The following is a 27,946-nucleotide window of genomic DNA, read 5'->3' as shown; positions in this document are numbered from 1 at the left end:
ATCTTTACACACACACACACTGCCTTTGCAGGCTGCGTGTTTTGGTGCAGAAGAAAGTGAAGTCGGCATGGCACACATCCCTGTGTGCCATGCCTACAACCCACTGCCCTGGCATAGATCAGTCACCCCTCTAGCTGGGTGCACTATACCAGTAGTGAGGGTACAGGTGCATGAGCCCTGTACCCCTACAGTGTCTAAGTCCGTTCTTAGACATTGTAAGTGCAGTGCTGCCATTAAGAGTATATGGTGCTGGGAGTTTATCATTACGAACTCCACAGCACCATATTGGCTACACTGAAAACTGAGAAGTTTGGTATCAAACTTCTCAGCACATTAAACCCACACTGATGCCAATGTGGGATTTAATGAAAAATGCACACAGAGGGCATCTTAGAAATGCACCCTGAAAACTAACCTATCACTAGTGTCCAGGCTGGTTGCTTTAAGCTGCCACCACCAGACATGTTTCTGTACCCCTAGGTCGAGAGCCTGCTACTCTCAGGGGCCTGAAACAATGTACATCCTGGGACGAGGTGCCAAGCCTCCTCCCCCAGGATGGTCATGGTCCACGAAGGGGAAACTTCAAAGGCTTGCCACCTTTGTAAACTTCCCCAGGCCACTTGCTGCTTTCAGCAACTGGTCCCCACTGGTTCTGACCCCCACTTTGGGTGGGAGAACCGGCGGCAAAAACAAGTGAAGGAGAGGTGTGTCTAACTCTGCCAACTCCACCCCTCCCCTCAGGTGGGGGAGGCGAGGTGAAGCACAACTCTCAGTCCCCGCCATCTTGCAGATGGGGGGACTCAGCCAACCAGGGAAAGGCTTATGCCCCCTCCCACTGGAGGGTTGCATAATAGGAGGTGTTCCCACCCTAGGGAAGGGACCCATTGGTCCTAACCTTTTACCTACCTGTAACGCCCCTAAATCTAGTATTTGAACCCCCTGAACCTTGCTTCCTCAGACAAGAAGAAGCTACAAGAAAAGGAGGACTGAACAGCCGTGCTGAAGCTAACAAGATGAAGACGCCCACTGTCTTGTCCCAGCCCTACCTGCCTGTCTCCACCTCGAACCTGCACCTGTGAAATCCCGGTGTGTCCTGCAGCCAGCAACCTTGAAAACCCCAGCGGACCTGCCTGCCTTCAACCACAAAGACTGTGTCTCCCGTGAACACCGGAGTTATTCATCACCAACCTCTGGCCCAAGCTGGAAACAGCGAATCCGCACCACTTTGCACCCGCCTTCCACGGCTCGAGTGGGCAAACACCACAAGGAGATCTCCCCGGCGATCCTGACCCGAGATCCGGTGACCCCTAACCTGCCTGAAGCCTCCAGCTGACGCCTGCAGCCTCAAACCGGAGGTCCCCCCAACCACGACCAGAAGCTGGTAAGAAGATCCAACCCTAAAAGGCACCCCTGCACCCAACGCCCTATGGCCTTGGGTGGACCAACCAACGGTGCCTAACTAACCCCCAACATCCCGTCTTACCTCTCGAAGTGGTGGTCGCACCCAGAAGACCTTCGCCCCGAGCCTGCAGTGCCGTTGCAAACCGGAGGCTCCCTATTGCAAACAGGGCGCCTGACGTCGAAACAGCACCCTGCATCTGGCTGCCCTAGTGCCGCTGAGGGTGCACCTTTTGTGCTGGCTTGTTTCCCCATTTGCCCTGAGCTAAAGTCCAGGAGCTTTGCTTCCACAACCAAGTGGCCTGCTAGTCAGCAGCCACCAGCCGGAGGCCCCATATCACCCATTGGATAACATTGGGCCTCAGAACTCTGCACCCGGCCGCCCTAGTGCCGCTGAGGGTGTAACAAGAGTTCATCCCTGACCCTGGGGGACCCCTGAGTCTACCCCCAGAATCTCAACACCCACTACCGAATACTTACCCTCAAACCGATAACACTATTTTCCTCCATAGGATAACATTGACTGTTTTTCTTGGAAAAGTTTCTAAGTATTGAGTTCGAAAACCTAAAGAAATTCTTTAAAATTGTACTGACTAACAAAAACGATTTTACTTACCTGTTTACATGAAATGGCCCAGTTTAATATCCATGTATACTACACTGTGTAAGAAAAGTATTCTCAAAAGTAACTTGCCTGTAATTTTACTCAAAATCCTATACAAAGTATATGTACTGTATTCTGAAAATCATTGCATTATCCGTAACACTACTGTAATCAAATCAAAGTACATTTACAGTTGCAATCCAAACTGTTACAATCTGTATATTTACTGCAAAGTACATATCACTTACCTGTGCCAGGCTTGCTTGGTTCTAGGAAATAAAATAATTAAAAGAATATTTTTATACAAAAACAATTGGTGTGAAGTCCAGCCTTTGAGGGTTTGAAATCATCTGTTGATGGTGTGAACAACAAATGCTTAACACTGTCCTCTGATAGAGCCTTACTGCTCGACCACACCACCACAAATAGAGAGTAAGGTGCTATCTAACTTTACCTCTGCCTACTTTTGGGGTCCCACTGGACTCCGTACACACTATACCGTACTTTGGTATAGTATATACAGAGCCAGCTTCCTACTTCAGTAAATAAACTGTAGCAGTAACCCCAGTGTGTATGAAACCCAGACCTTCATGTGCAGCTAGTATTAAACCCAGTCTGCGATCAAGGTTTGGTATAACCTTATCCCCCACTCCTGTAATCTGAGCAGACAGAATGTTTTGTCCATCTAACTTGTAGCAGTGCGAGCTGTTGCCTTAGCGGCTTCTTCAGCCGTGGAATTTCCTGCAACATGAACGCCAACACGATAACTCAATGTGTGGCTAACATGAGCCCGTGGCAAGCATTCTTTCAGCTTTGCCATCTGTTTCCAAAGCAGCTTGTGCTTTATTGTGCAACCCTTAGAATCTCGAAATCCACTCTGACCCCAATTGTGAAAGTATTCATCTGTATTTGATAGTGCCAGTATTAGGGCTTTGAGTTCTGCCAGCTGCGCTGTACAGTCCCCTAGGGACTGCATGTGTGTTTTTTTCTGGGCAGAGCTTTGTCATGCATGCGCCCCTTTACGATTGTGCACGACGCGGAATATTGATGTCTTGTCCCTACGGCAGGCTAAGTTTAATCCCAGTGTGGGAGAGATGGGCTGAAAAAGAAGTGAAGAGGATGTATAGGTGTATTTCGGCGTGAGTTTATTCACAATTTAAACCAAAGTGATTGTTTTAACTGAAAGTCTTCTATAATGTTCTCCTTCTTTCATGTCTCTTCCAGGTCTTCTGCTTTTTCTGGAGGAGGCCCCTGGGAGGCTCGCAGATAAGAGAAGAAAAAGACGGTAAGTAAGTATGTCTCCCCACGAAGGGGAAGGACAGACCCCTTCACTACACCCGGGCAGGAGAGAATAAGTGACAGAAAAGACTAAAAAATGGCCCAAAAGGAAAATTATGCAAGGGCTCTTCCTGGGATTAGAGGTTTTCCTATAAGGTGTCTCTGCCTCTGGTGTGTTCCTTGGTATCCTAGGATAAACCAAGAGGTGATGGGACTTTTTCTTTTTTGCGCTATAAGAAAAAGAATACATTTATCCCTTCTTAGGGTTGCTCAAAAGGAATTCTTGCCACACTCTAAGTATTGTTTTGTGCAGGTGATGGGACCGCTATATTTTCTACCTATCACCCCAAACCCCTTAGTGAATAATGAACAATTGCCCCCTTTTAGTTATTAACGGTGAGGAAATCTGAGCTGTTTAATGGTCCACCAGGCAGTGGTCCTTTTTTTATTCACCCCTGCCGTGTAAGAAAGGGGAAAAAACAGTAATAAAAATACATTAATTTACAACTGCCTTTCTGACCTCCCCTGACTCTCCACTTCCACCCGCATAACGTACTGCCTCTGCCGCAGCTCTCCCGAGTTGCGATGGCTCCTTCACGTCCTCCTTGGGCAACCACCACTCCTCGCACCACTCGCCTGGACTCCCGTCTAGTTCGGCGTCTCCTCCTCTAGAGTCTGGTGGATAGGCTTCTCCAACGTCCTCTGGGTCCACCTGTGGTTCTCTGCTGGTCCTCTCCTCTTCGACGTCTTCTGTGTTGCTGGTTTCGCACCTCCTTCCTTGTCCGGGCCTCTTCCTGTTTCGGAGGGTTTCATTTTGTCCTCCCTCCCGCGTCTGTGATTGGCTCTTTTTCTTGCTGTCCTCCCGCTCCGTCTGTGTTAAAGAAGGATAGTCCTTCTTTTGTGTTTCGACTGAGGCTTGTTTCTTCTTCCAGGTCTTGTCGACGTCATCGGAAACCGAAGTATCGGAAAATATCGAGGTGAGTCACGTCCCGCTACCTTCTTCTTTTCTAATTGAAGTTTAGAAGTCTTCGGTTTGTCTTCTTTTTTTTTATGATGTAGTCTTGTGGAAGTGGATTATTAATAACCCACTGGTGCAGGGTCACTACTTCGTCCATGGGTTCTTAACAAGTAAGGAGGAATCGACACTGGAGCGAAGTACAAACCATAGGTCATTTATTAGCATTCACGAATGGGGGCCTCGTCCGACAAGCACCATAGAGATACTCAACGAGAGAGCACACTGAACGATTGTTACATGGGTTTTTATAGCAAATGATCACAAACCAGGGATGCCCAGAGGTAAAAAGAGCTTTTGAAAATACACACAAATGAGCTACCGGTAAGAATCGACAGCCTTGGTGCCTTGTGCAATTGTCGCGTCCTGAAGCTGCACAACAAGATATGTTCTCTGGCTAAACTTTACTTGAGGCTTTACCATTGTCTGAAAAACCCCAAGCAGACGCCAGCTGTTCTTTTGCGCTGACTCTGCATGTGTACACAGCCTACAATGCCCCAATCTAGATTCTTTACTCATGTTTATACAGATGCAGTGTCAAGGATAGAGCCGGGCTGGAAGCAGGGCAGGGGTGAAAAATGGATGAGGCATAGCTTAATCAAAAAACAAGAGAATCAGATTTTACATTTCAACAGTCCTTCCTTTTCAGCCTATGCTGAATCCATTTTTAAAAGTATATATATTAATCTCGTATATCAATGTTGGAAAGTTCATAAATTTCAATGTGCATCATCATTTCTCGATTCATTTCATGAACATTAATTGGGGAGGTTTAATATTACAGGTTGCTATACAAGCTGAACATATCGTAGGGCAGAGGTCTTCAATCTGTGGGGCGCGACCCCCATGGGGGGGTCGTAGGGTCATAGGAAGGGGGTCACGCATACCTCGGCCTCACTTCTGCCTTGAATCTCGAAAAAGAAAATCGCCCTGGACGGATTATTATGAAAGTTAAAATACTTCTAACTGCAGTGCCATTCAGGGAGTGTTCTTTCGTGCTGTGAAACCGGAGCTGAACAGACAGCTAAACCAGGTTTCCTTCCAGGATGCCTGCTTGCCTGAAGGGAGTGGAAATATGCGCTATGAGTTAATCTGAAAATGTAAAGAGCAATTTGCAACTGTAAAGGATGCTTGGGAGCCGGTCTTGGCTTTCATTGATGAAAACACTGAAAAAAGGGAAAGCTGCGATAGGGCGGGCAAGCTGAAAAATAAATTGTGGTGAAATGTGTTGGAAGAATGGGAGTGTTTCATACCTAGTGAAGTGCCTGGAAATATGCATTACATCTTGCTGCTGTAAACTGTCACTTACCTAACAGGCACATTGCAAATTTTTGTTCTGTCTTTCCTGTATCTAACTTCTTATCAGCAGATCAGTAGCCCTGATCCATTGTATGGGAGCTGACAGTAATTTAAAATGGTGGGGTACTTCAGTTTCATATTCGAATACATTTTCTCAAAAAGTATCAATGTTCTGGAAGACCTTACTAGAAAAGGTGCTTCTGTATGGACTACTGAGCTCTGAAGTGATTGCTTCTAATTGTAATTGTATTTGCACAGTTCTTACAATCCCTGTGGAGGTGTTGAAGAGACAGTTGTGTACAAAAATTGCATTGCATATGGTCTGGGTATGACTTAAATCTATATTTTGGAAGCACCATTTTATCGTAAAACTTTTTGCGCAATTATAGCAGTTTATCTTATACTGTGTGTAATGCAAGTATAATAATGACTTCCACATTCACAGTGCTTTCTGTCACAGGCTGCGACCTTGCAGCACTAAAATACACAAAACACTATTCTCCACTGTACCAACCAAAATTTAATTATGTGGCTCTCTAGTTACACACATACCATTTAATGTGGATTAACTACTCGAGGTTTAATAATGTACTATATTGCATTGCCCACTGAGTAGTACTTTTTTTTATTTTTTATTTAAGCTGACCCTCATTTTATATGTAGCTATCTGATGGTGAAGGACCTAAAAAACGTACAGAATATTTAATTTTTAGCCACACTGTTGACCCGCCCAAGCGCTCACACTCTCAAAGCCCTCCAGCTGCCCCCAAACATGACTGAAGTCAACAGCAGCAAACCACTATAACCAGTCAGTTTTTACTAAAGTAGAAGTGTCTGTTTTCATAATGTTAAAAATAAAACCTTTTTAGAAAAACTGTGTGAAAGAAGATTGAGACCACTTCCTACCCTGGAATTAAAGAAAGCATCCTACTTAGACCTTACAGTTCATCATTAATGACTGTAAATGGTATGTGTCAATGATGATGAATGATGTTAAGCAACCTCCAGTTCCCTGCAGCTGTAAAAGCCAAGCCACCAGCATCCCATGAAATTCATTATGGTTCTTCTCGAATGCCGTGCACTCAAGCTGCAACCCATGCATTTCAGCCAATATACCCAGGGCTACTGTGATTATGCGATTGTGCAACTGCAGTGGTTTACGCATAATTATAAATTTTCCACATAGTCAATCATCTGCCACATAAGCTGCTAATTTTAACCAAAAAAATGTGTTATAGCTCTACCGGTTTACTAGTTACCAAAAAGCAGCGACACATGTTGCTGCACAGTAGAGGGCCCTTTGCAAAGCTGGAGTGGTCACTGTGTTTTGTTGCTTATTGCTATATTTGGGTGTTAAACTGGTATTTATGAGGTGCAATCACAGATTGACCCTCTTTCTGGAGAGATACAGTTACACCCATCACATTAGTTCAGAAACGTGTTCTCCAAATAAGTTTTGCAAAATTATATTTTATTAGTGAAAAAGTACCATTGTAAATTTTTGGGTAATTCTTTTTGGAGACTTTTTCTTTGACCTGTGAAGTAAGCCTCTGATACCAAACCAGTCACACACAAACTTTTGGTTTGCTAAACACTGTTTAATATTGTTTCCCCACCATAAAAAGTATTTGCCGTGGGAATTGGGGACGTTTATAGTTGTTGAGGATGAGGAGTACCAGGTTCTAGAAACTTTGTCACGAGGGGGTCCTTACACCTAAAACATTTTGACAGGGGGGGTCTCGGCATCAAAAAGTATGAAGACCTCTGTTGTAGGGGCACATTAAATGCAGCAACAGCAAGTGAGAAAGATGGCTCCTATAATTTCTATTCCCAATAGTAATTTCCAACCCCAAGTGGAAATAAGTCCCTGTAACCATTCGGACCAGGACCAGGTTCCTTGGTCTTGATGTATTTCTGTAGCTATTTTATGTAATTTGGAAATGGCGTCATAGACAGAAGGGGCATGGCCAGGAATGAACACACAACTACTACTACCGATGATTCGACATGCTCCACCACGATCAGCTAACACTACATCTTGGACCATCCTATTTTGTAATGTTACAATTCTAGTAATTTGGAGCTCTTCCGTAATATTTCCTAGAGCCATTGCTGTCTGATTAGTTACTGCTTCTACCACTCGGGTCAGGCGTCTAATCTTTCTACTATTTAGGGCTGCATCAACAAAGAAAAAGAGTCCCAAATTAAAATCAACATATTGTTGTAATGTAGTGTCAGTTTGATCTACTTCATCATTATTTAGAGTTCTTTTGAATCGATTCAAAGAAATGTCATTAAACAATTTCTGGTCCTTGTGATAAGAGGCAGGTGCTAAGAACACAGGAGGAATCAAAAAGGACACAAAACAGATGCCGGACCAACTGACTGGTAGATAATCTAACCTTTGTTTTCACAAATGAAGTAAGTGTTATGGGAAGATAAAAAACTGCTATTGTTCGTTCCAGTGATATTCAATACTGTAGTACAGTCACTTTTTCCCACTAGGATACTGCCAATACTGCTCACACAAAGATCTGCTCGGACTCTGGTTACAACGATGACAGGAGGCCCATTACCCTTAGTTGTTCGAGTGTTGGGGAAGACATAACGTATGGAGGAATTTCCTCTGCGATACTCCTCCATTTCCCATACAGTTCCTTTGGCTTGTGGGTCCCCTTCCACATCGGGGTAACACACTTTACTCAGCTTTGCGTTAGTCTTCCCACACCAGCTGAAGTAATGTTAGCAATTTCAGAGACCCACAACAATGCAAACCAGGCTCTACAGGAGCCATTATGTGAAAATGGCAAGGGAATGAAAGGCGTTCCTCCCTTTTTCTGATGGGCTGGCATCATTCCACATTCCCAGCAGTTGGAAGTGTTTGTAACATTTGGATGAAAGGGTTATTGAGGTAGGACATTCAGTGTTTCTGTTCATGGTAGGGAAGAGTGAAGTAATAATATTCTGTGGGGACAGGAGTAGTAGCGGGCAATAGGGTTCGAGCCGGAATCACTTTCTCCATTGTCCAAAAAACTGCTGCCAATATTATCAATAATAGGATCAGAGTCACCATACACAGTCTCGTCATTGCTTCGTAACTTAGATCCCAATTTCTGCATTTCTCCTTCTCGGTATGTTTACAACCACAGGTCAGAGAGAGATCCAGGCACCACTGAAAACTTATCACAATCCCCTCTGAACCTAGTCCAGCCGATTCTGTGATCCTACCGTGTCACAGTCGAACCGTTCCACTAATTGAAACCGGTCCTCCGGTATCTCTCTCTGCTCCTTCCCTTCCTTGGTCGTAAATCGTACCTTGTTGCTGAAGGCGTAGTTTGATCAGGAAACAAAGTGTCTTCGTTCAGAGGAGCAACACTTTTCTGAGTCTGTAAGATGTCTTTCAGATCGTTTCTGCCTTCTGGCTGGAGAACAGTTGCTGGGATTCGCTTGCAGTGTGCAGCATTGATCCAATGGTGTCTGTTGGTGACACGGACAGCTTTTCGAGTCGCAAGCAGGATCTGCTTTGGATTCTTCCAGCGAGGCTCCAAGTTCTTGGAATGTTGAAAGTTCTTTATAAGCACATAATCTCCAGGTTGAAGACTATGATCCGGACTCTGACTTGTCTGGAATGGCTTCTCGCACCTGCTGATGAATCGGACAGTTTTTCAGTCGGGTTTTTTAGGTAATCACTCAAAACAGGGTACTGTATTTCTTTGATTACATTTGGCCTGGGGGGTCCCCATACATCCATAGGCCTACCAAAGACGATCTCGTAAGGAGAAAGTCCAATCCTACTATGTGGGATGGAATGAACAGATAACAATGCTAGAGGTAAGGCGTCTGGCCAATTAAGGCCCGTTGTTGCTAGTTTCAACTTCAGTGTTGCATTGTACCTTTCTACCAGACCCGCTACCTGAGGATAATTAGCAGCATGACACTTCTGTTTTACCCCCAAACCCTTCATTAGGTACTCTATTATCTGGCCAGTAAAGTGGGGGCCGTTGTCACTCCATAGGACTCTACAAATTCCTAAACCGGGGAAGAACCGTTTAACAGAATCTTGGCTGTTGTCAAGGCTGTGTTGTCTTTGGTGGGGTAAGCTTCTACCTACTTACTAAAGGAACAAACCACTGCTATTACATACTTTAAATTGTTACAGCGCTCTAACTGGATGTAGTCCATTTGGAGTGCTTTGAAGGGAACCTGAGGTGGAGAAAATCCATCAGTAGGGGTTGATACTCCTTTCCCAGGATTGTGCTGTAGACATATCATACAATGTTTAACCAAATGCTCAGCCGTTTTCCGAATGTGCTTATTATCCCAAACCGGTTCTAGTTGGGAGATGGTGTTTTTGGCACTAACGTGAGCAGGTCCATGAGCCATAGTCACAAAAGGCAATAAATAGGCATAGGGCAACTTCCACTTTGACATATCTTTTGACCTCCAACATCCCTTATCTACTAACTCTCCTTCCTTTTGCCATTCTGCCCTTTCTTGTTCAGTGGCTGACTGCTGTATTTCTTTAATCTCTGTATACATGTTTTCCCATCTTTCAGCTTGGGATCGTTTTACATATATTTTACTCGTGAGTGCACTTGCAGTATCTCGTGCAACTTCGTCAGAGAAAGCATTTCCTTGTCCCACCTTGTCTGTAATTTTCTTGTGGGCACTACATTTGATAATGGCTACACTCTTTGGCAATGTCAAGGCAGTAAGAAGACGATTTACCAATTTGCCATGTTGTATTTTAGAACCATGGGAGGTTAGGAATCCCTGTTCTGCCAAAGCTTGCCAAAATTGTGTGCCATACCAAATGCATACTGGCTATCCGTATAAATATTTACTGATAATCCTTGACTGAGTTCGCAAGCCCTCAAAAGCGCAATGAGTTTAGCAGCTTGGACAGATTTTTGTGGAATACAGGCTGTTTCCACCACTGTCTTTAATGTGGTTATGGCAAAGGATGCAGAGGTGGTGCAATCAGGTAGTCTTAAACAAGAGCCATCCACCCATATTTCTCCCTTCAGGATCTGACAAAGGTGTATCTTTAAGATATATGCTTCCTTTAGTTTGTTCTTCTGTTAGGAAAATATAGTCGTGCAAATCATGAGTTTGTTCAGCTGGCAAGGGTAACAATGTAGCTGGGTTCAATGTCAAACATCTCTTGAGTGTGATGTGAGGTCCCAAAAGCGTAAGTTCGTAACCTGTGAGTCTAGCGCTAGTCAAGTGTTGTCTTAGTCTCATTCAGGAGTGCATCTACAAAATGTGGCACCATAAGTTTGTTACTCAACACTATCCCCTCAGATTGTCGTATAGAGATGGCAGAAACCGTTCTGAGACAACCTGAAAGTCCTCTGGCCACTGGGTCTAATACAGCTGAGAAATAAGCACATGGACGATACTTATTACCATATGGTTGTGTCACAACTGACAATGCACATCCTTCTCTCTCGTGTACATATATGCAAAACTTTTCATACTAGTCTGGAGTGCCTAACACTGGAGCAGAACAAAGGGATGCATGAAGCTGCAGATATGCTTCCTGACATTCAGATGTCCTTGGTAGAGGAGAGGGAGTGTATTTAGTAACATGGGACAAAAAAGGTTTGATAAGTGAGAAGTTCTGGATCCACTATCTACAGTAGGAAGTAATACCAATAAGTGCCCTGACTTCTTTTTGAGTACTTGGAATAGGAATTTTTAGGATAGTTTGAATCCTGTCTTTAGTCATAGTGCGGCCTTCCTTAGACAAGAGGTGACCCACATAAGTGACCTCAGACTGACAATATTGCAGCTTATTCTTAGAGACTTTGTGTCCCTTAACAGCAAGATGATGTAATAGGGAGAGAGTGGCCTCTTTACAATGCTCAACTGTGTCGGCTGCTAACAAAATGTCATCGACATATTGCACAAGTGTAACTCCTGGTGGCAAAAGAAGTTCATCCAACTGTTGTTTAAGTGCCTGACTATAAATGCTAGGACTTTCTGTATAGCCTTGTGGAGCCCTACAAAATCTAAATGAGCGGCCCCGTAATGAGAATCCAAATAGAGATCTACTGTTTTCATGTATAGGAATAGAGAAAAAGGCGTTCTTGAGGTCAATAACGGAAAATGCAGTGGCTGTAGGTGGGATTAATGTCAACAAGGTCGTAATATCAGAGACAACAAGATATTGAGGAATCACTATTTTGTTGACTTCTCTTAAGTCAATCACAAATTGGTAAATCGTATTCCCTGTTCGATCGCACCGTTTTAGGATGGGGACAATGGGGCTATTGCATACATTAGAGGAAACTTCCTCAACAACTCCTGTACGTATCATGTCATCAATGATAAAGATCAGCGCATCCTCACCTTCCTTTAATATTTTATATTGCCGGACCCTCGGTAAGGAAGCATCCTCCCGAACCTGTATGTGTACTGGGGAAATGTCCATTCTTTCCACATCTGTGTCAGCAGTAGCACAAACACATGAAGGGACAGAATCAAGATCGAACATAAAGAAAAATTATATTGTTTAGGCAATGTCTTTTTCCCAAAAATGACACGCACTCCAGATGAGGAACAATGTATAGTAGCATGGAAATATTTCAAAAGATCACGTCCCATCAGATTATCTGGAGCATGTGGGGGGAATTAAAAAGGGGGCTGTAGTGATGAAATTCCTAATCCGCAAAGGTAGTTTTTGGGACTCAGGGCTAGGAGAAGTTGTTCCATCAAATCCTATTGATGTAATTACTTGGCCAGACAAGGGTGTCCCAGGGACCAGTTTCTGAGATATCGCACTACTTGTCGCCCCTGTATCCACTAAAAATTTCTCATCCTTCCCAAGTATGGTGGCTGTTATATAGGGTCGTGACTGGTCTACAGGTATCTCAACTGGTCCTCCTTGTCCTACGCTGTCCTAGGCAAAATGTGTTCCCACAGTTTCCTCTGATTCCCAATCCTCCATAGAATATTGATTATTTTGTTGATCAAAATAATTTCCTGACCTATTTCTCTCTGAAGCTTGAACCTGCTATGGCTGCTGTCGGGGAGCTGAAGTCCCCCGGCTACCATTCACTTGTCCCCTTCCTCTCCCACCAGTAGCTAAAACAGGACATTTTGAACGCCAATGTCCTTTCTCCTTACAATAAGCACATTGATCCAGTCCTAGTGGAGTTTGTCTACGCAGTGGCCCTACTGGAGGTGTTTCTCTGAAATTCTGCCCATAGGTATGACCACGACCTCGACCTTGGGGTCCATAGGCCTGGACCATCATTACCTTAGTTTTCAATTCTTTTAGTTTTCCTTCTTTTCGTTCTTGCTCAGTGGTCACCTGATTCTGAATAATACTCAGCCATATCTAATATAGCTTTCGGGGTTACTGAAGTCCATGTACTCTCAGAATTCTTTTAGCGAACTGGTATCTCTTGTAGTAAATTTCCCTCAAATCGGTCTACAAATAGATGTGCAACCGTAGGTGTAGATGTATCTTGCCCACTAAAATTGTGGAACACTTCCTCAAAGCAAGTAAAGAAATCCGGGACGGCCTCTCCCTGTTTTTGTATACGAGCAGTGAGAAGTGTCCAATCTATTTTTCTTGCCCAGACTATCATTTTTATATAAGTGAGTATGTTTCCTGTCTCCCCCCCCCCCCCCCCCCCCCCCCCGCGCCTCCCCAGGGGAGTGAAAATTCTACTCAGACAGGACGGGTCTAAATACCTCGCATCTACATCACTCTTAATCCCACTCAATTCTATGAGCGTAGCCTCATACCCCCTCTCAGGAAACTTAGAAGCAACATGAAATATTGGCACTCGCTGCCCCTGACGCTGTTGGGCCGAGCGGCCTTTTTCAAAATGATGGCCCTCCCCAGGTTCTTGTAAGCCCTCCAAAATACGCATACCCCTGTCCCTCACTCTTATTTCAAATCCATCGAAGCAGAAGTGAGCCTCCTTCTCTGGGACGGACGACCCCACCGCATAGCAATGGCCAAACTCACCAGGGGATGGTACGATGGTGGAATTGCCCTGCCAAATGTAAGATGGTACTATTGGGCCTCCCAGCTTATAATAGTGAACCAGTGGCTTCACGCCCCACAGGAGGAACCAACCCTACGACTTGACCGACACGCCCTTGGCACGGACGGACTCTTGGGGGCGCTTTATAACAAGGCTAAGATACGTACACTGTTCGGCCCAACCGCGCACACAGTACACACCTGGTACACGGCACAGCGAGCGCTTGGTTGGGAGGGACTACTCACCCAACACACAACACTCTGGGACACTCCAAAATTGGGTATGCTTCGAAATAGCAAAGGTTTTGCTCATTGGGACCTTATTGGGATCTCTAGGGTAGGGGAACTGTGGAAAAAAGGAGAGAAGGTAACATTTGCTCACCTGCGCACAACATATCAAATGGCTGACTCGGAACAGTTCCGATATCTTCAAATCAAACCCGCACTCACCAAGGCCAAACCCAAAGGTGACGACCTCCCTGAATCCTCACCACTCGAGGACCGCCTCCTCACAGACCACCTCACCAAAAAAGCGATCTCTCACATACCGCAAACTGGTAAATAATCAAAAAGACCCTACACATACCCTTAGAGAAGTGGTGGGCGGAACTGGGGGACATGGACGACCAAGACTGGCAGGAGGCCCTATCATTCCCGCGGGAGGTAGCAGTCCCGTCGCGTTTCCAGCTTGTGCAACTGAAAATACTGCACAGAACGTATTACACGTGAACGACGCTTCACAGGATCAGGCGGGCTGAGACACCCTTATGTTTACGGGGATGTGGACTACTGGGCACATTTCTCCACACGATATGGGACTGCCCCAAGGTAGTCCAATACTGGGAGGCAGTCATGGCCAAAATCACCCGGGTCAGCGGGGAGAAGGTCCCCCCCCAGAACCCCGGCGCTGCCTTCTCAATATCTGGGAACCAACTGACCTCAACCACGCAGTGCAGGCCTGGGCGACCCTAGGGATTACACTGGCTAAGCGGAATATAGCACAACGCTGGGGCGTACCTACTGCCCCCCTGCACCAGCATTGGCGCCATGACTTAGATAAGGTTATGGAGCCAGAGAGGGCTGTATTCCTCCACAGGGGTTGTCCCCAGAAATGGGCACGGGTGTGGGGCAAATGGAACGCATTCCAGCTGAGGATTCCGACTCGGATCTAAGCGACTAATCCACACCAGGTGTCGAAGGAGCACCGGGACAGCTTGGATATGGAAACTTCACTATCTGATGTATGGAAATTTGGAAGACTAATCACATCTGTAATATGTATCGCTTAACACGCTGCCATGTACATGTACAAAACATGATCTGCAAATGTCAAATGGTATCAGTCAGTTTATCAACCTGTTTTAATAAAAAAAATTATTTGAGTAAATTTCCAGGAAGAACCAGTATGAGCTGACTAGGTTTCTTACCAGGCTTCCTATCCCTATCGGCTGCTACTATGGCAGCCCAGTCTCCTCCCAAATCAACAGCATGATCCTGTTTCCGGGTAACTCGCCACATATCTGGTGGCAGGATCATACCAGAAAACATATCAACATCTGCTAAGGTCATGATACAAGAATCAATGGCTGCCTGTACATCATCATAAAATCCTCAAGCATTTTTCCGTTTGTCTGGTAAAGAGGCTTTTAAAGCGAGTACATCCGTCCTTTTCCAGGGCATATATATCCAATTATACAAAAAATGGGCTCTAGCATCCGGTCTATTGGGGTCATCATTATCTGCATTCCCTCTTCCAGGAATGAACTGAGGCGCGGCTTACCTCATAGGTCTTATTCGAGGAGAGGAAGAGATTTCATTACGATATCCAATTATCGTTGATATGGCAGTGTTAACTCTACTTACAGGGAAGGCTCCTATCTGACGCTGTCGATTAATAGCCCTATCAGGGCCATTTTGTCCTGTAGTCATCTCCCATTGGACCATAAGTTGATGAGAAAGCTTATTTTTGAGACAAAGAAGCTCGCCCTCAGGAAAACCCTGTATCTGATCTATCATTTCGTCTACTTCCATTGCTAAATCACTAATCCAATTTAATACCATCAACCTTATCGCATAGTAACATGATTGAGATACAGTAAAACGAAGAATTCGAGGGGTCAGGACAGATAAAGAAAGTACAGGATCATCAGTCATTTCGGGTGCAGTTGCCTGGGATGGTGGCGCAGTGGCGGGGATGGGGGCGCAGTGGCCTGGGATGGAGGGGGTAAAAGATGTACCGGTACTGGTTGGAAAATAGGGAGCTGGACAACCGCGGGCAAAGTAGGTGGAGCCGGAGGTTTAGGGCTAATGACATTTGGTGGTCCAGGGGGAAGAGGTGTTAAAGGTACATATGGGACGGGGGTCGTTCAATCCATAATCCATCAATATCTGAATCCACATCTTCTTGGTGGACCTGGACTGCTATTGTTGGTCTAACTATATATTCCTTAGATATTAATAATCCATGCTCTCTATCTAAACATTCCTTTTTCTCCTGAGCTTCCTTATCCTTCAATTCTTTATACTTCTGATACTCTGTCTTCCTTTCCTGTTTCCTTTGTACCTTCTCTGCCTTGAGCTGCCGCTCCTTTACTTCCTTCCTCCACATATACGCAAACTGTCAAACATAGCTGGCCTAACTTTCTTTAAAAACAATGGTTTCTCTAAATACTCGAGTTTGTGAGGGTCTATTGTTCCCTCTAATGGTCATTGCAACTGGGGCTCACTTCTTGTATATTTGTTCCACAATGCATTATACATGATGGGACAAATACCATATTTGATGTACAACTCAAAATTCGGCGTACCTTCTGGTGGCACCAGCTGACTTGCTTCCAAAATGCTCTGCTTATCGCAGCAGCAGCAGCAGCAACAAAACGTCCCAAGAGTACTAAATACAGGCATGTTATATAAAATATAAAAAACTTATAAACAGAGAGAAATAAAACAAATATTCTCACATTACTTGTACGGAACAAATGTTAGCCAAAACAAATAGCAAGTTCCAAAACAGATTCCAAATTCCGAGCGGATACCAAAACAAATGCCAAGCAAATACTAAACAAATCCTAACCAAATGAACTGGTCCAATACAGATTTACCTTGTGTGTAGTCTTCGACTCCCACCTGTCGATCCTCCCTGATGCATAAGAATGACCATCTGAAGGTCCCGGTCAAGGCCAGCAGCCGTCAGGAAGATCAGAGTCAGAGAGCTGAAAAATCACCTTGGACCACGAGAAACACTAGTCTCTTCAGGTGGGGCGCCCCTCAGCGAAGTTCGTCTTACCAACCCGATCTCCTCACCTGATCCAACTGCAAGTCCTTGATGGGGCCCCACGTTTGGGCGTCAATTTGTGTAAGCGGATTATTAATAACCCCCTGGTGCAGGGTCACCACTACGACCACGGGTTCCTAACAAGTAAGGAGGAATCGACACTGGAGCGAAGTACAAATCATAGGTCATTTATTAGCATTCATGAATGGGGGCCTCGTCCGACAAGCACCATAGAGATACTTAAGGAGAGAGCACACTGAACGATGGTTACATGGGTTTTTATAGCAAAAGATCACAAACAAGAGACGTCCAGAGGTAAATAGAGCTTTGGGAAAAACACACAAATTGGGTACCGGTAAGAATAGACATCCTTGGTTCCTTGTGCAATTGTCACGTCCTGAAGCTGCACAACAAGATAAGCTATCTGGGTAAACTTTACGTGAGGCTTTACCATTGTCTGAAAAATCCCAAGCAGACGCCAGCTGTTCTTTTGCGCTGACTCTGCATGTATACACAGCCTACAATGCCCCAATCTAGATTCTTCAGTCATGTTTATACAGATGCAGTGTCAAGGATAGAGCCGGGCTGGAAACAGGGCAGGGGTGAAAAATGGATGAAGCATAGCTTAATCAAAAAACGAGAGAATCAGATTTTACATTTCAACAGCCTGACGAGCATTGTGATTCCCTCTTCGGTTTCACTCGCTCTTCCGATCTGTGCTCTGACAGTCCACCTCTCTCCAAAGAAACTAGAGGAACATGTATCAGTATCCTGATACCTGTCAAGCGTTCTAAAGTTATCAAGGTTCCTAAGATTGTTTTTCTTTTCAGTGGTGTTCTGTTGAAGGGACCCCCATGTGATAGTGTTTGTTTATTTTTTTGTTTTATCAACCCATTTCTTTTTGGAATAATTGGGTCCTTGCTTCGTTATCCTTTTCAGAATTACTCCTAAGTTGTGGTTTCCCAGGTCTGGCTCCCAAATTATCTCTCCCTAGTGTAGCATAGATTTCTTGAATACTTTTAGGCAATTCCCACTCCTGCTGTGCAGGAGGAAACTCCCTCAGGTGTTGGTGTATAGCTAAGGCAGCTGCCTCTCCTTTTATGTTACTCAACATAATGGAGGGGTCAGGACAGATAAAGAAAGTACAGGATCATCAGTCATTTCGGGTGCGGCAAAATTGCCCATCAGTTTTATCTCTACATCCAGGGCAGGTGCTGCCCCCGTACTCATTCATAAGCTGTTTCAATACATCTGGTAAGACAGCCAGTGAAGGGGTACCATGAGTTCTGGTGTAAACTGCAATGAAAACTGTACCCCAAGTGGCACAGTCTTCCACTGGAGGAGCAAGTCCCATTTGCAAGCAAATTGTTAATAATCTGTGTTTCTCCTGCAGGCCCATATCTGGAATTACTGCTTCAAGCGGTCTTGCTTTTATGCTATCCAGAACTGAATTTGCTCCTTACTGATGGGAATCTTTCCAGTTACGGAATTCAGCGTTTGCGGCCTGATACCCGTGGTAGCCAATTGTGATTGTGCAGCCTGTGTAGTCCACACAGGATTAATTGTGAGTGTTCCCATTATGAACTGTGTAAGAGTTCTGTAAATCTTTAATAGATCTTTGAATGGTCTTGTTAATTCTTCTGTATCTAAATTAGCAAGATTAGGATGCGGTGTATAAGCAGCTAAGGCAGGCCAAGTTGCTCCTTTACTGAATGCTGTTGCCATATCCCCTCACTACACAATGGCTGTGCAGAGAAAACAGATTTTGTTACAAGGAGGAGAATCGAGACGCTGGGATCTGCTATGTGCTCCTTTTTTTCTGCCCTCTCTGCAGATCAAGATGGGTGAGGAAGCCCTGGATCTTTGATGAACCTGAGGCTACATGTGAATAGAAGGAAAAACATAAGGTGGGGACAGAAGCTGAACCTTCGAGCAAACCAGTGCTTCCGAAACACAGGAGGAGAAGAGTGGGTCAGGATGAACGGCTCGTCCCGTCAAAACCCAGACCGCACAGGAGAGAGCAGGGAACATCTGTTACATCCACCTTTCACACTCTGCAGAGACTGAGTGGCGACAGGACTGACTGATTCGACGCCTGAATCAACTGACCCTGAGAGTGGTTTTCAAACCCTCCGCAAGGGTTCGAAGGTGACCCCTCAAACAGACTTATTATTCACCCCCCCCCCTCCTTCAAGGGTCCTGCTGAACGGTAGCACTGCTACAGGCACGGAACGGCAGTGGGCAGCAGGGGGAGAGGGATGGAACAGATCAGCTACATGGCACCCCGCTAGCCTACTCTGGGGCTGAACTGCCAGGTCTTATTGAGCTGTTATTCCTACAAGGGATCAGAACAGCGATGGTCAGGCTAGTGAAGCAGCTAACTCCTCTGCCCCCTAAAAAAAAAATCTCCTGCTGTTGAGCTGGTATTGGCGTTTTGAATTTTGATAATGTTGATGATCTATTGGGCTGTTGATGTTCTATTGCCAACATGGCCTGGGGAGGGAAAGTTGGGATTCAATGTATTCTGTTTACCCAAGATTTTTTGTCCTTGGAGGGGCTGCATGATCCCTGATTTGTTGAGGTGTGGGAGCATGCGAGTGGAACCATCCAAATGTAATGAGAAAAGAAGAGGGGGACCGCACTGAGGAAGTGGGCAGAGACGGGCAGAGGGTCCATATTCCAGACACAATTCAGACCCTGGCTACTAAGTTCACCTTACTTACGGGGAATGTAATGAGGATGAGATCCAGTTCTAAACTTATAAAATCTTTGCATATCTAAAACACGGGGGCTTAGACGTCTCCTTCCTACAGGAGACTCGTATTACGAGAGACCAGATCCTAGCCCTGCAGGGCCAATGTAATTTCCAAATATTTGCAACCACCAAATCCTCATTGTTCAAGGGGGCCATAATACGGGTCAGGTCAGATGTGCCTTTCGAGGCTATTAGCACCGGGATTGATAAAGAGTGTTGCTATGTTATTCTCTTAGGTGAACTAGATGGCTTATGCATAGTAATGGGCAGTATTTAAGCCCGAACAGCGGCAAGGCTCTCTTTCTCAGGAAACTGTTCCTGGTCCTTCCGAAAGGTGACTCTGCTCCAGTGTTTTCAAGGGGCGATTACATCTGTGTGGTGGGCGTACACCTTGATGGGTACGTTCCTCCACACGTGGACTCCCCAACTGTTACCCCTTGCAAGGGATTTTCAAAACTGGATGGACAATTGGGGACCCTGTGACCCCTGGCGGCTGTCAAACATGGGGTGGCGAGAGTACTTATTCTTCTCCCTACACATACAACCTCTTTTTGCCTTAATACGCTGATCTGCTCCACAGAGGTGGCGGGGCAAGTTGCACGGATGGATTATCTGGGGTGTACATATTCGCCCCCTAACCCGTTGTTCATTTGTATGAACTGAGGCAAGCACATATTGTCTATCCCTACTTGGAAGCTCCAGCGCCAAGACGCCTCGGCATAAGTGCGCTCTACAAATACAATCAGTCAGTCAGACTGAGACCACATTTAGGGAACTCCAGGCAGACTTAATTCAGTAATGTTTTCTGACTAACCACCCATGCGTTCAAAGTGTTGGTACGAGGTAACTGCCTCGGAAATTCAGTTGGAGTTCGGAGGTCACTTACCAGAGACCTGGCGATGGTGGAGGACACAATACAGCACCTTGAAGGTGGAGGTGGACCAATGAGTCAGGGCCTGGATACAGGAGGAAAATAAGTCTCCTGCGGAGCTTCTGGACAAGACGTGCCTCCTAAATAGATGCAGAGACTTCTCCACATATGGAAGGGAGTTGAATGGGGAGACTCCTTTCATGGTTGACCGCACAGAGGGCTGGGGGGGGGGGGGGTGCGTTCTGGGGGAGGGCACCCCTTCACGTGCATACTGGCTGGGGACGTTGTCCAAGATTCCAAGTGCTCTCGATTAACTGCTGTGGGTGGGAGTGATAGGGCGCCAGCCTAGTTTCATCAGGCATGCTAATCTGTTGGTCCTGAGACAGGCAAAGATATATGTGGAGGCTTTTGCCTGTAGGAAATTACCCAACACTTCCAGGGAAGCCCGAATAGTGTTCATACCGAAGCCCACTGGTGAAGGTCTGAAGGTGACGTCCTACCGCTCTGTTTGGATTATAAAATCCTCAGTAAAGTACTGGCTAGCCAGCTGCAGCTTCATCTACAAACATTGGTACATGCCAATCGGAAAACCTTAATTCCACAATGCAACACATCTTGCAACATTCGACTCGTGTGCTCGGAGAGGCCCAGTTGAACTTCTTCCGAGAGGCAGTGGTGTTATCCATTGATAATGCAGGGGGTGGCATTGAGTGAGCGGTGGCGCAAATGGGCTCCACTTCTGTATACGAATGCTTGCGCGCTGGTTTGCATGGGCCAGTGCAGAACTGAATCGTTAGTGGTGCATAGAGGTAGGAGATGCAGTGGGCTGCTGTCGCTAATGCTGTTCACGCTAGCCATCAAACCGTTCACTAGGATAGTGCTTACTTAGGAACAGCGACAGGGCATCCACAAAGGTACAGTGGGCAAACCTAGTTTTAGCTGAGGGGGACCAGATTCTGCACAAACTGGATGAAGGCATGTGCCTTCTCAAGGGTGGCAGCCTACTCCATGCCTCTAGCAGAGACGGGCAGCGCTGGGATCCATTGGGTGCCCAGCGCATTCTGCTACTGTGTTAGGGTTTACCACTTGGATGAGGACACTAAGGAGGGTAATCTTGTGAGTGCCTTGCTGGGTTGTAGTGTTTTGATGCACATTGCAGCTACCTATCATGGCTAGAATAGCATTAATGAAGGTGATGGTTTTACCACAGATACTGTTATTTTTGCCAACTTCTCGACCTTTATCCCGCGGGACAGGTTCCGCTCCCTCAGCACCCTACTCCAAGAGTTTATACGGGACGGAACATGCGACATGGCGTCTATGCGCATTCTGCTCTGATCACTGCAGGAGGATGGCCTAGGGGTATTAAATTGTAAGCTCTACTATTCGCAGCATAGCTGCATCTGCTGGCTGGCATGAGAGGGCCGAAATAGGGGTATTCTGAGACTAACACAGGGAGGGAGCCTTTGTCGTGCTGCTCCTTAGGGTGAGGTTATGCCCCCTAAAAAAATCCAGACTGCTGGCAGTGGCCCTCTGATGTTGGGAGGGTGTAATTAAGTGAATTGGTAGGCACCCACTATATGCACCAGCCATGCCATTGGTGGGGATGCCCACGGTTAGAGGGGGCTTCTTCAATGCTCGACAGATGAGGTAGTGGACTGTGGTGGTGCCAACGATGCTGGGAGATTGCTACGAGGATGGAGCTGTTAGCGTCCTGCCCCTTTAGTGGTGAAATATCACCTCCCAGGTTTCTGGTTTACGGGACGTTAGTGTAGGCAGTATAGCACCTAAGCATGATCTGTTGCAAACGGTATTAAACTTCAGGGGCAGTTGCCATCTTGTTTTGTGGCTGTGTCAGATGATGGTTGCCCTGACCCTAGATGGGCCGGGCCAGGTGGCAGGCCATAATAGGTTGGCAATTTGTGAGAAAAGGTATGGGAGAGGTCACTGAAATACACACAATTTAACTATTTACACCACCTACCTCACCACCTGAATGTTATGTACCACACTACAAATAATAGCTGCCCCGGATGCAGCCTACTAGAGGAGGACTTTGCTCACATGGTCTGGGTGATGCCTAGGGATTACATGCTTTTGGTAGATATTGATGGCCGACTTGGAGCATACGCTGAACTGCCAGGGTTTACACTGCATAGATTTGTCTCCTTGGTTTATATAAAAGACGGGCGACCAAGAAGGTGGGACACAAATTCCGGGACCAGGTGCTGGTTATAGCCTGAAGAGATATTACCAGACATTGGAAGTCAAGAGGTGGCCCGCCACATAGTCTATAGAAAATGGCTGAATTGAATTGGGCAGGACCACAGGTGACAGCACTTTGACTGGAGGACTACAGAGGGCTGTACAGAAAGCTCCTGGTGGACCAGTGGCAGGAAGTGGTAGCCAGCTTTGAGGACATAGGACAGCAGCAACCCTTTAAGAGGGGAGAGAGAGTGAGAGAGAGACTCTGACTCGAGTGACTATATGGGTCATAGCAAAGCTAACTGGGGGAAAATCAATGTAAAAGGCTGCAAGCGGACTAACCTAGCCAAAAGTCCCCTACCCTCACACACAGTAGTACTGTTCGCCACCTGGCATTCACACAAGATAGACGACCATAGAAAGGCACACATGGTTAAGACACGCTTAGGGTGAAACAAGTTTTTTACCTCTCAGGGTTATTTTAACAGATCGCAATACAGGTTCTTCAAATGCGTATTTAACAACCCTTTGTAACCCTTTGTAACCCTAGAGGTGTTCAATGGTGTTTTCCTTCTTGCCGCCATTCCGGAGACACAAGACATGCCCACTTGTGTTGGCCACGCCCCCTTCCTACACCCTCCTCACTCCCATAAAGCATGTGCACCTACTGGAAGCGCAGCGGACGAGCGCAGCGGGCGCGACGTTTAAGGCAAGCTCGTCTGCGCTCGTCCGCGCCGAGACCGGGCCCTGGGCCACCCCCCCCTGGCAAAGTCTCACCACATACTTCTGCAACCCCTATTTCGATCAATTACACTTCCTCTCAACTCCTCTCAACTCCGAGATCTCAATCCTCCGGCTAACCTTCCACATTCTGTACCACACCTGCTACACACGGACCCCTTGGTAGGCCCCTGTAAATGCCCCACGTGCCTTACTCATACCCCCGCTGCGAATACCCCTTCACAGGTCTTAGCAGCACTCATTAATGTACGTTCCCTTCCTAAACATAAAACTGAAATCTTAGAATTTATTGTGTCCCATAACCTCGATCTCCTGTTTATCACTGAGACTTGGGGTGACGAATCCTCCGGGCTGTATTTCAAGGCAGCTATCCCCAAAGACTACTGTGTGCATAGACTAGACAGATTAAAAAGAAAAGGTGGCGGACTAGCCATCATTTATAGGAACCACTTCAAAGTCAAATTTACCGATCTTAAATACAATGAATGTGAAGAAGCTAATTTACCGCCCGCCTGGGTCCAGATCCAAATTCCTCAATAACCGTAACAACTTAATCGAGGTTATGGCTGGAGCTCCACAATATACCATACTAGGAGATTTCAATTTCCATCTTGAATCCCCATGCGACACTGATACCATTGCGCTAATTAAAACGATCTATCAGCAGCCGGACTCCAGCAAACTGTCGCCCAGCCCACTCACGAAGCAGGCCATACCGTAGATGGTGTATTCACCAATAACCCTCACATTATGATTTCAGATGTAATTCCTCTTAGCTGGACTGACCACTCAGCAGTCTGCTTCTCCATAAAAATCAAATCTCCACCATCTCTAACCGGAATACCTTCTCCTACCTCCTTTTAGAGACTGGAAAAACATCAACACTTCTCATCTTGCTTCTATGTTGACCAAGAGCATCATCACCACCGAACTTAATTCATCATTAGCCTCCAGTAATTACCTCAACAGCTTAGACATGGCTAGCACCTTTGAAAACTTCACAACGAAATAGAAAGTCTCCTTCTGCCCCATGGTTCACGGAATCTCTCCGTCTTCAGAGACAACACTGTAGAAATTTACTACAATCCTACCGACAAAATCGTATACAAAAGCGCCCTCTCCAACTATAAAGACCTCATCACGTCCGAAAAAACTAAGTATTACACCTCCCAAATTGAACAGGCAAAAGATTCAGCAAAAAAATTGTTTCAAGTGGTTAACCATCTCTCAAATACCCCGCCCCCCCCCCTTCCGAACTATCCCAAACGCTCTGCAACTCCCTTGCAAGTTTCTTTAAGGACAAATTCACCTCTATCTTCTCAGCCTTCATTCAAAAATCTCCGTCTATTACTATAAACAATCAATCATCTTCCACTAACGCTCCATCCTTCTCTGTGTTCAAAGCAGTCACTGAGGAACAAATCCACCGTTTAATCTGCAGCACCAAATCGGGCTCCCCCCAAGATCCTTGCCCTCCGGCTATTCTCAATCTCATTCCAGAAGCCATTTCCCCTGCTTTGACGAACATTTGCAACTCTATGTTCACTACCGGCTCTTACCCCACAATCTGGAAAAAGGCTATCATTAAGCCACTCCTGAATAAACCCACCCTTGACCCCTCCCTTCCATCCAGTTACAGACCCATCGCATGTCTCCCCTACCCAGCAAAAGTATTCGAAAAAGCTATGAATATTCAACTCTCGAAATTCATAGATGAAAACAATCTACTGGATGAAACCCAATTTGGGTTTAGGCAGGGACACGGGACCGAAACTGCTTTAATAAAAGCGGCAGACGAAATAAGAATGACATTGGATAAAGGAGGAGCGGCAGTACTAGTACTGTTGGATCTTTCCGCAACCTTCGACACGGTCGATCATGCCATCCTGATCGACCGTGTCTCAGCAATAGGCATCCAGAACAAGGTCAAAGAACTTCTTGCCTCCTTCTTAGCCAATCGATCACAGGCAGTAAAGATGGGCCCTTTCACCTCCCCTACTTTCTCTCTTCCTTGCGGAGTACCACAGGGCTCCTCGCTAAGTCCGACCTTGTTCAACATATATGTTTCGGACTTAGCGAGGGTGATCAAGTCCTACGGCATTGCCCTCACGACCTATGCCGATGATACCCAACTGGTCCTATCCGTACACAATGACGGAGCGACAATCGCGGCAAACTTTCAAAAAGGAATGCTTGCAATCAGTTCCTGGATGTCATCAAATTGTCTTAAATTAAACTCTGATAAGACGGAGGTGATGACATTCGGGAAACTGGAACCTACCTGGTCCCCTCGTTGGTGGCCAACTGAGATGGGACCTCCACCAGAACCTGTAACCAAGGTTCGTAACCTTGGAGTTATCTTCGATAACAAATTGACCTTTCACCACCATGTCAACTCCGTAGTCTCCACTTACTTCTTCACCCTGAAGAAAATCCAAAAACTTCTCCCTTACCTTCCCATTTCAGCTGGCAAAACCCTTATTAGCACTCTGGTTTTCGCCAAAACAGAATACTGCAACGCCCGCCTGCTTAATGCCCAGGAGAAAGTCCTTAACAGGCTCCAGCTAGTACAGAATGCCTCAGCCAGAATCCTATTGGGCATACCTAAGTTCACCTCCAGTTCCCCGTATACCCAACAGCTTCACTGGCTCCCCGTCAGGAGCCGTACAAAATTCAAAGCATTGTGTATTGCCTATAAAGCCGTCAACAACTTGGGCCCACAGTTCCTCAAAGATGCCCTCTGTCCGCTGGAAAATCCGAGAACTCTTCGCTCTTCCTCAGCCTATCTGCTCACAATTCAACGAACAAAGAGGGTCAACTGGGGTGATAGATGCTTTAGCATTTCCACAGCTAGACTCTGGAACGCACTCCCCCTTTCCATTAAAATGGCCCCAACGCTCATTAGCTTCAGGAAGAAATTAAAAACCTGGCTTTTCCCTCATTAAAATCTGCCTTAGCTATCGTTCTGTTTCATTGAGCGCCGAGACACCCACGGGTAGTTGTGCGCTATAAAAATTGCCAAAAACATAAACATAAACATCATTGGCGTATAGTAGAGTATGAATTAATCTACCTCCCCGTCCCCTGATCGGATTTCTTGTCAATGCTTTGTAGTTTCGTCTTACCTCTCTTCTTTTCTTTTTGCCTTCTTCCCTTCCTCTAGCTTATTTTCTTACCCCTTTCTTTCTTTTCTCCTTTTCTTGTATATTAGAATTGTGACCGGCTTGGTGGGTCCGCTCGGAAAGATCTGATAAGTCATGGAGGAGAATTAGGGGAAATTACTATATTTTGGCTTTGCCAGACCGACCACCTCGCTCATACTTTGAAGTTTTGCCTTCCCTCCTTTTTCTTTCTGCCCTTCTTCTCTTTACTTTCCTCTTTCTCTAGCTTATGTTCTTGCCCCTCCTTTCTTTTCTCCTTTTCTAATATATTAGGATTGTTTGTTATTGGTGCATGTATCACAATCATCCTTTGTATCTCCATATGGGTCCATGCTGGCTTGCATTTCACTGTATTCGGTGTTATTTTTCAGTACTTAATCTATGCCAATAAAAATAATTGCTACAGCAAAAAAAAGACACGCTTAGGAAAGTTGTTTGGGTTAACTTGTGTAAGGTGTGTTCCATGATGTAAATCAAAAGTTATTGATGCAGCTGGGAGGGAGAGACAACTGCAGTGTACAGTGGCAAAATATATTACTGTGAAATGTAGGACTACATGTAACTATTACATAAAACATTGCATTAAATTTTAATAATTTAAAATAGTGCTTTTTCCTAGCTGATCCTATTCCATAGATGCAGTATTAGTATTTGAATCTGTAGCCTGGTTTTATATTCAGGGCAGCTAGGCCTGCCATTGTGAAAATAGATTTGTTTGAGTCTTATCCCTGTATGTACACGTAACATTAATTTTCTACCTGTCCCCTTTTTTAAAAACCATGCACCCTATCATGTGGGCTACAAGGTGTGCTTAGGGTGACTTACTAATATTTATGGAACACATTTGTTTATTGATAGAGTTCCACAGTGTGAATAACAGTTTTTGCCTACAAACAGTGGCTGGCAGTGTATGTCATGAGAGCTAGCAGTACACAACTGTGTCCCCACAAACCGGAGGTTGTCAGCGATGCAGGGACCATTCCAACAAGAAAAACAACAAAAATAAACAAAATAAAAAAATGGCAAAACTTCAGCCTCCCGCCACCTCCCCCACCCCCTCTCTTCTGCACCAGAAGCATGTTATCATTGCACCACTGGCTGGATTAAGTCCCCTAAGGGCCCAGAAAGGAGTGTAGGCCTGTTTGGAGGGACTCTGCCAGTTCAGCTTTTTATGGGTGAAGCAAGCACAAAATCTGTAGGTATTTGGGGTACGTCCCTTTCCTGAATTCTGCAGAGAGCATACAAATAAAGGGGGACCATAGATCAGGGTATGCAACTGCTCTAGTCTCCACTGTGAGAGACAGTCGTTCCTTTGCCAATAAAATCCAGAGTCTGTGAACCCA

General features: G+C 45.6%; 1 protein-coding gene across 10 annotated transcripts in view; it reads left to right on the top strand.

Annotated features, from left to right (window-relative positions):
* The window catches only part of LOC146856466 (uncharacterized), a 93,575-nt gene that overhangs the window by 28,076 nt on the left and 37,553 nt on the right, over positions 1–27,946 (top strand). For 6 of the 10 annotated variants that reach the window (XR_014981492.1, XR_014981491.1, XR_014981490.1 and 3 more), the window contains exons 2-3: positions 3,227–3,287; positions 4,213–4,257. Coding sequence is in view for 2 of the 10 variants with exons in the window: in XM_085654632.1 (XP_085510758.1) it covers positions 3,227–3,287; positions 4,213–4,257; positions 18,264–18,400 (243 nt within the window). In the remaining 8 variants the exon portion in view is untranslated. Of the gene's footprint in view, positions 1–3,226; positions 3,288–4,212; positions 4,258–18,263; positions 18,435–27,946 lie in introns of all 10 variants that reach the window. The other 4 variants (XR_014981497.1, XR_014981496.1, XM_085654632.1 and 1 more) reach the window with 1 other exon arrangement.

The sequence above is a fragment of the Triturus cristatus genome, chromosome 4_1 (genome assembly GCF_964204655.1).
Source record: "Triturus cristatus chromosome 4_1, aTriCri1.1, whole genome shotgun sequence".
NCBI lineage: Eukaryota > Metazoa > Chordata > Amphibia > Caudata > Salamandridae > Triturus > Triturus cristatus.
This window is presented reverse-complemented; position numbering and strand designations above follow the sequence as displayed.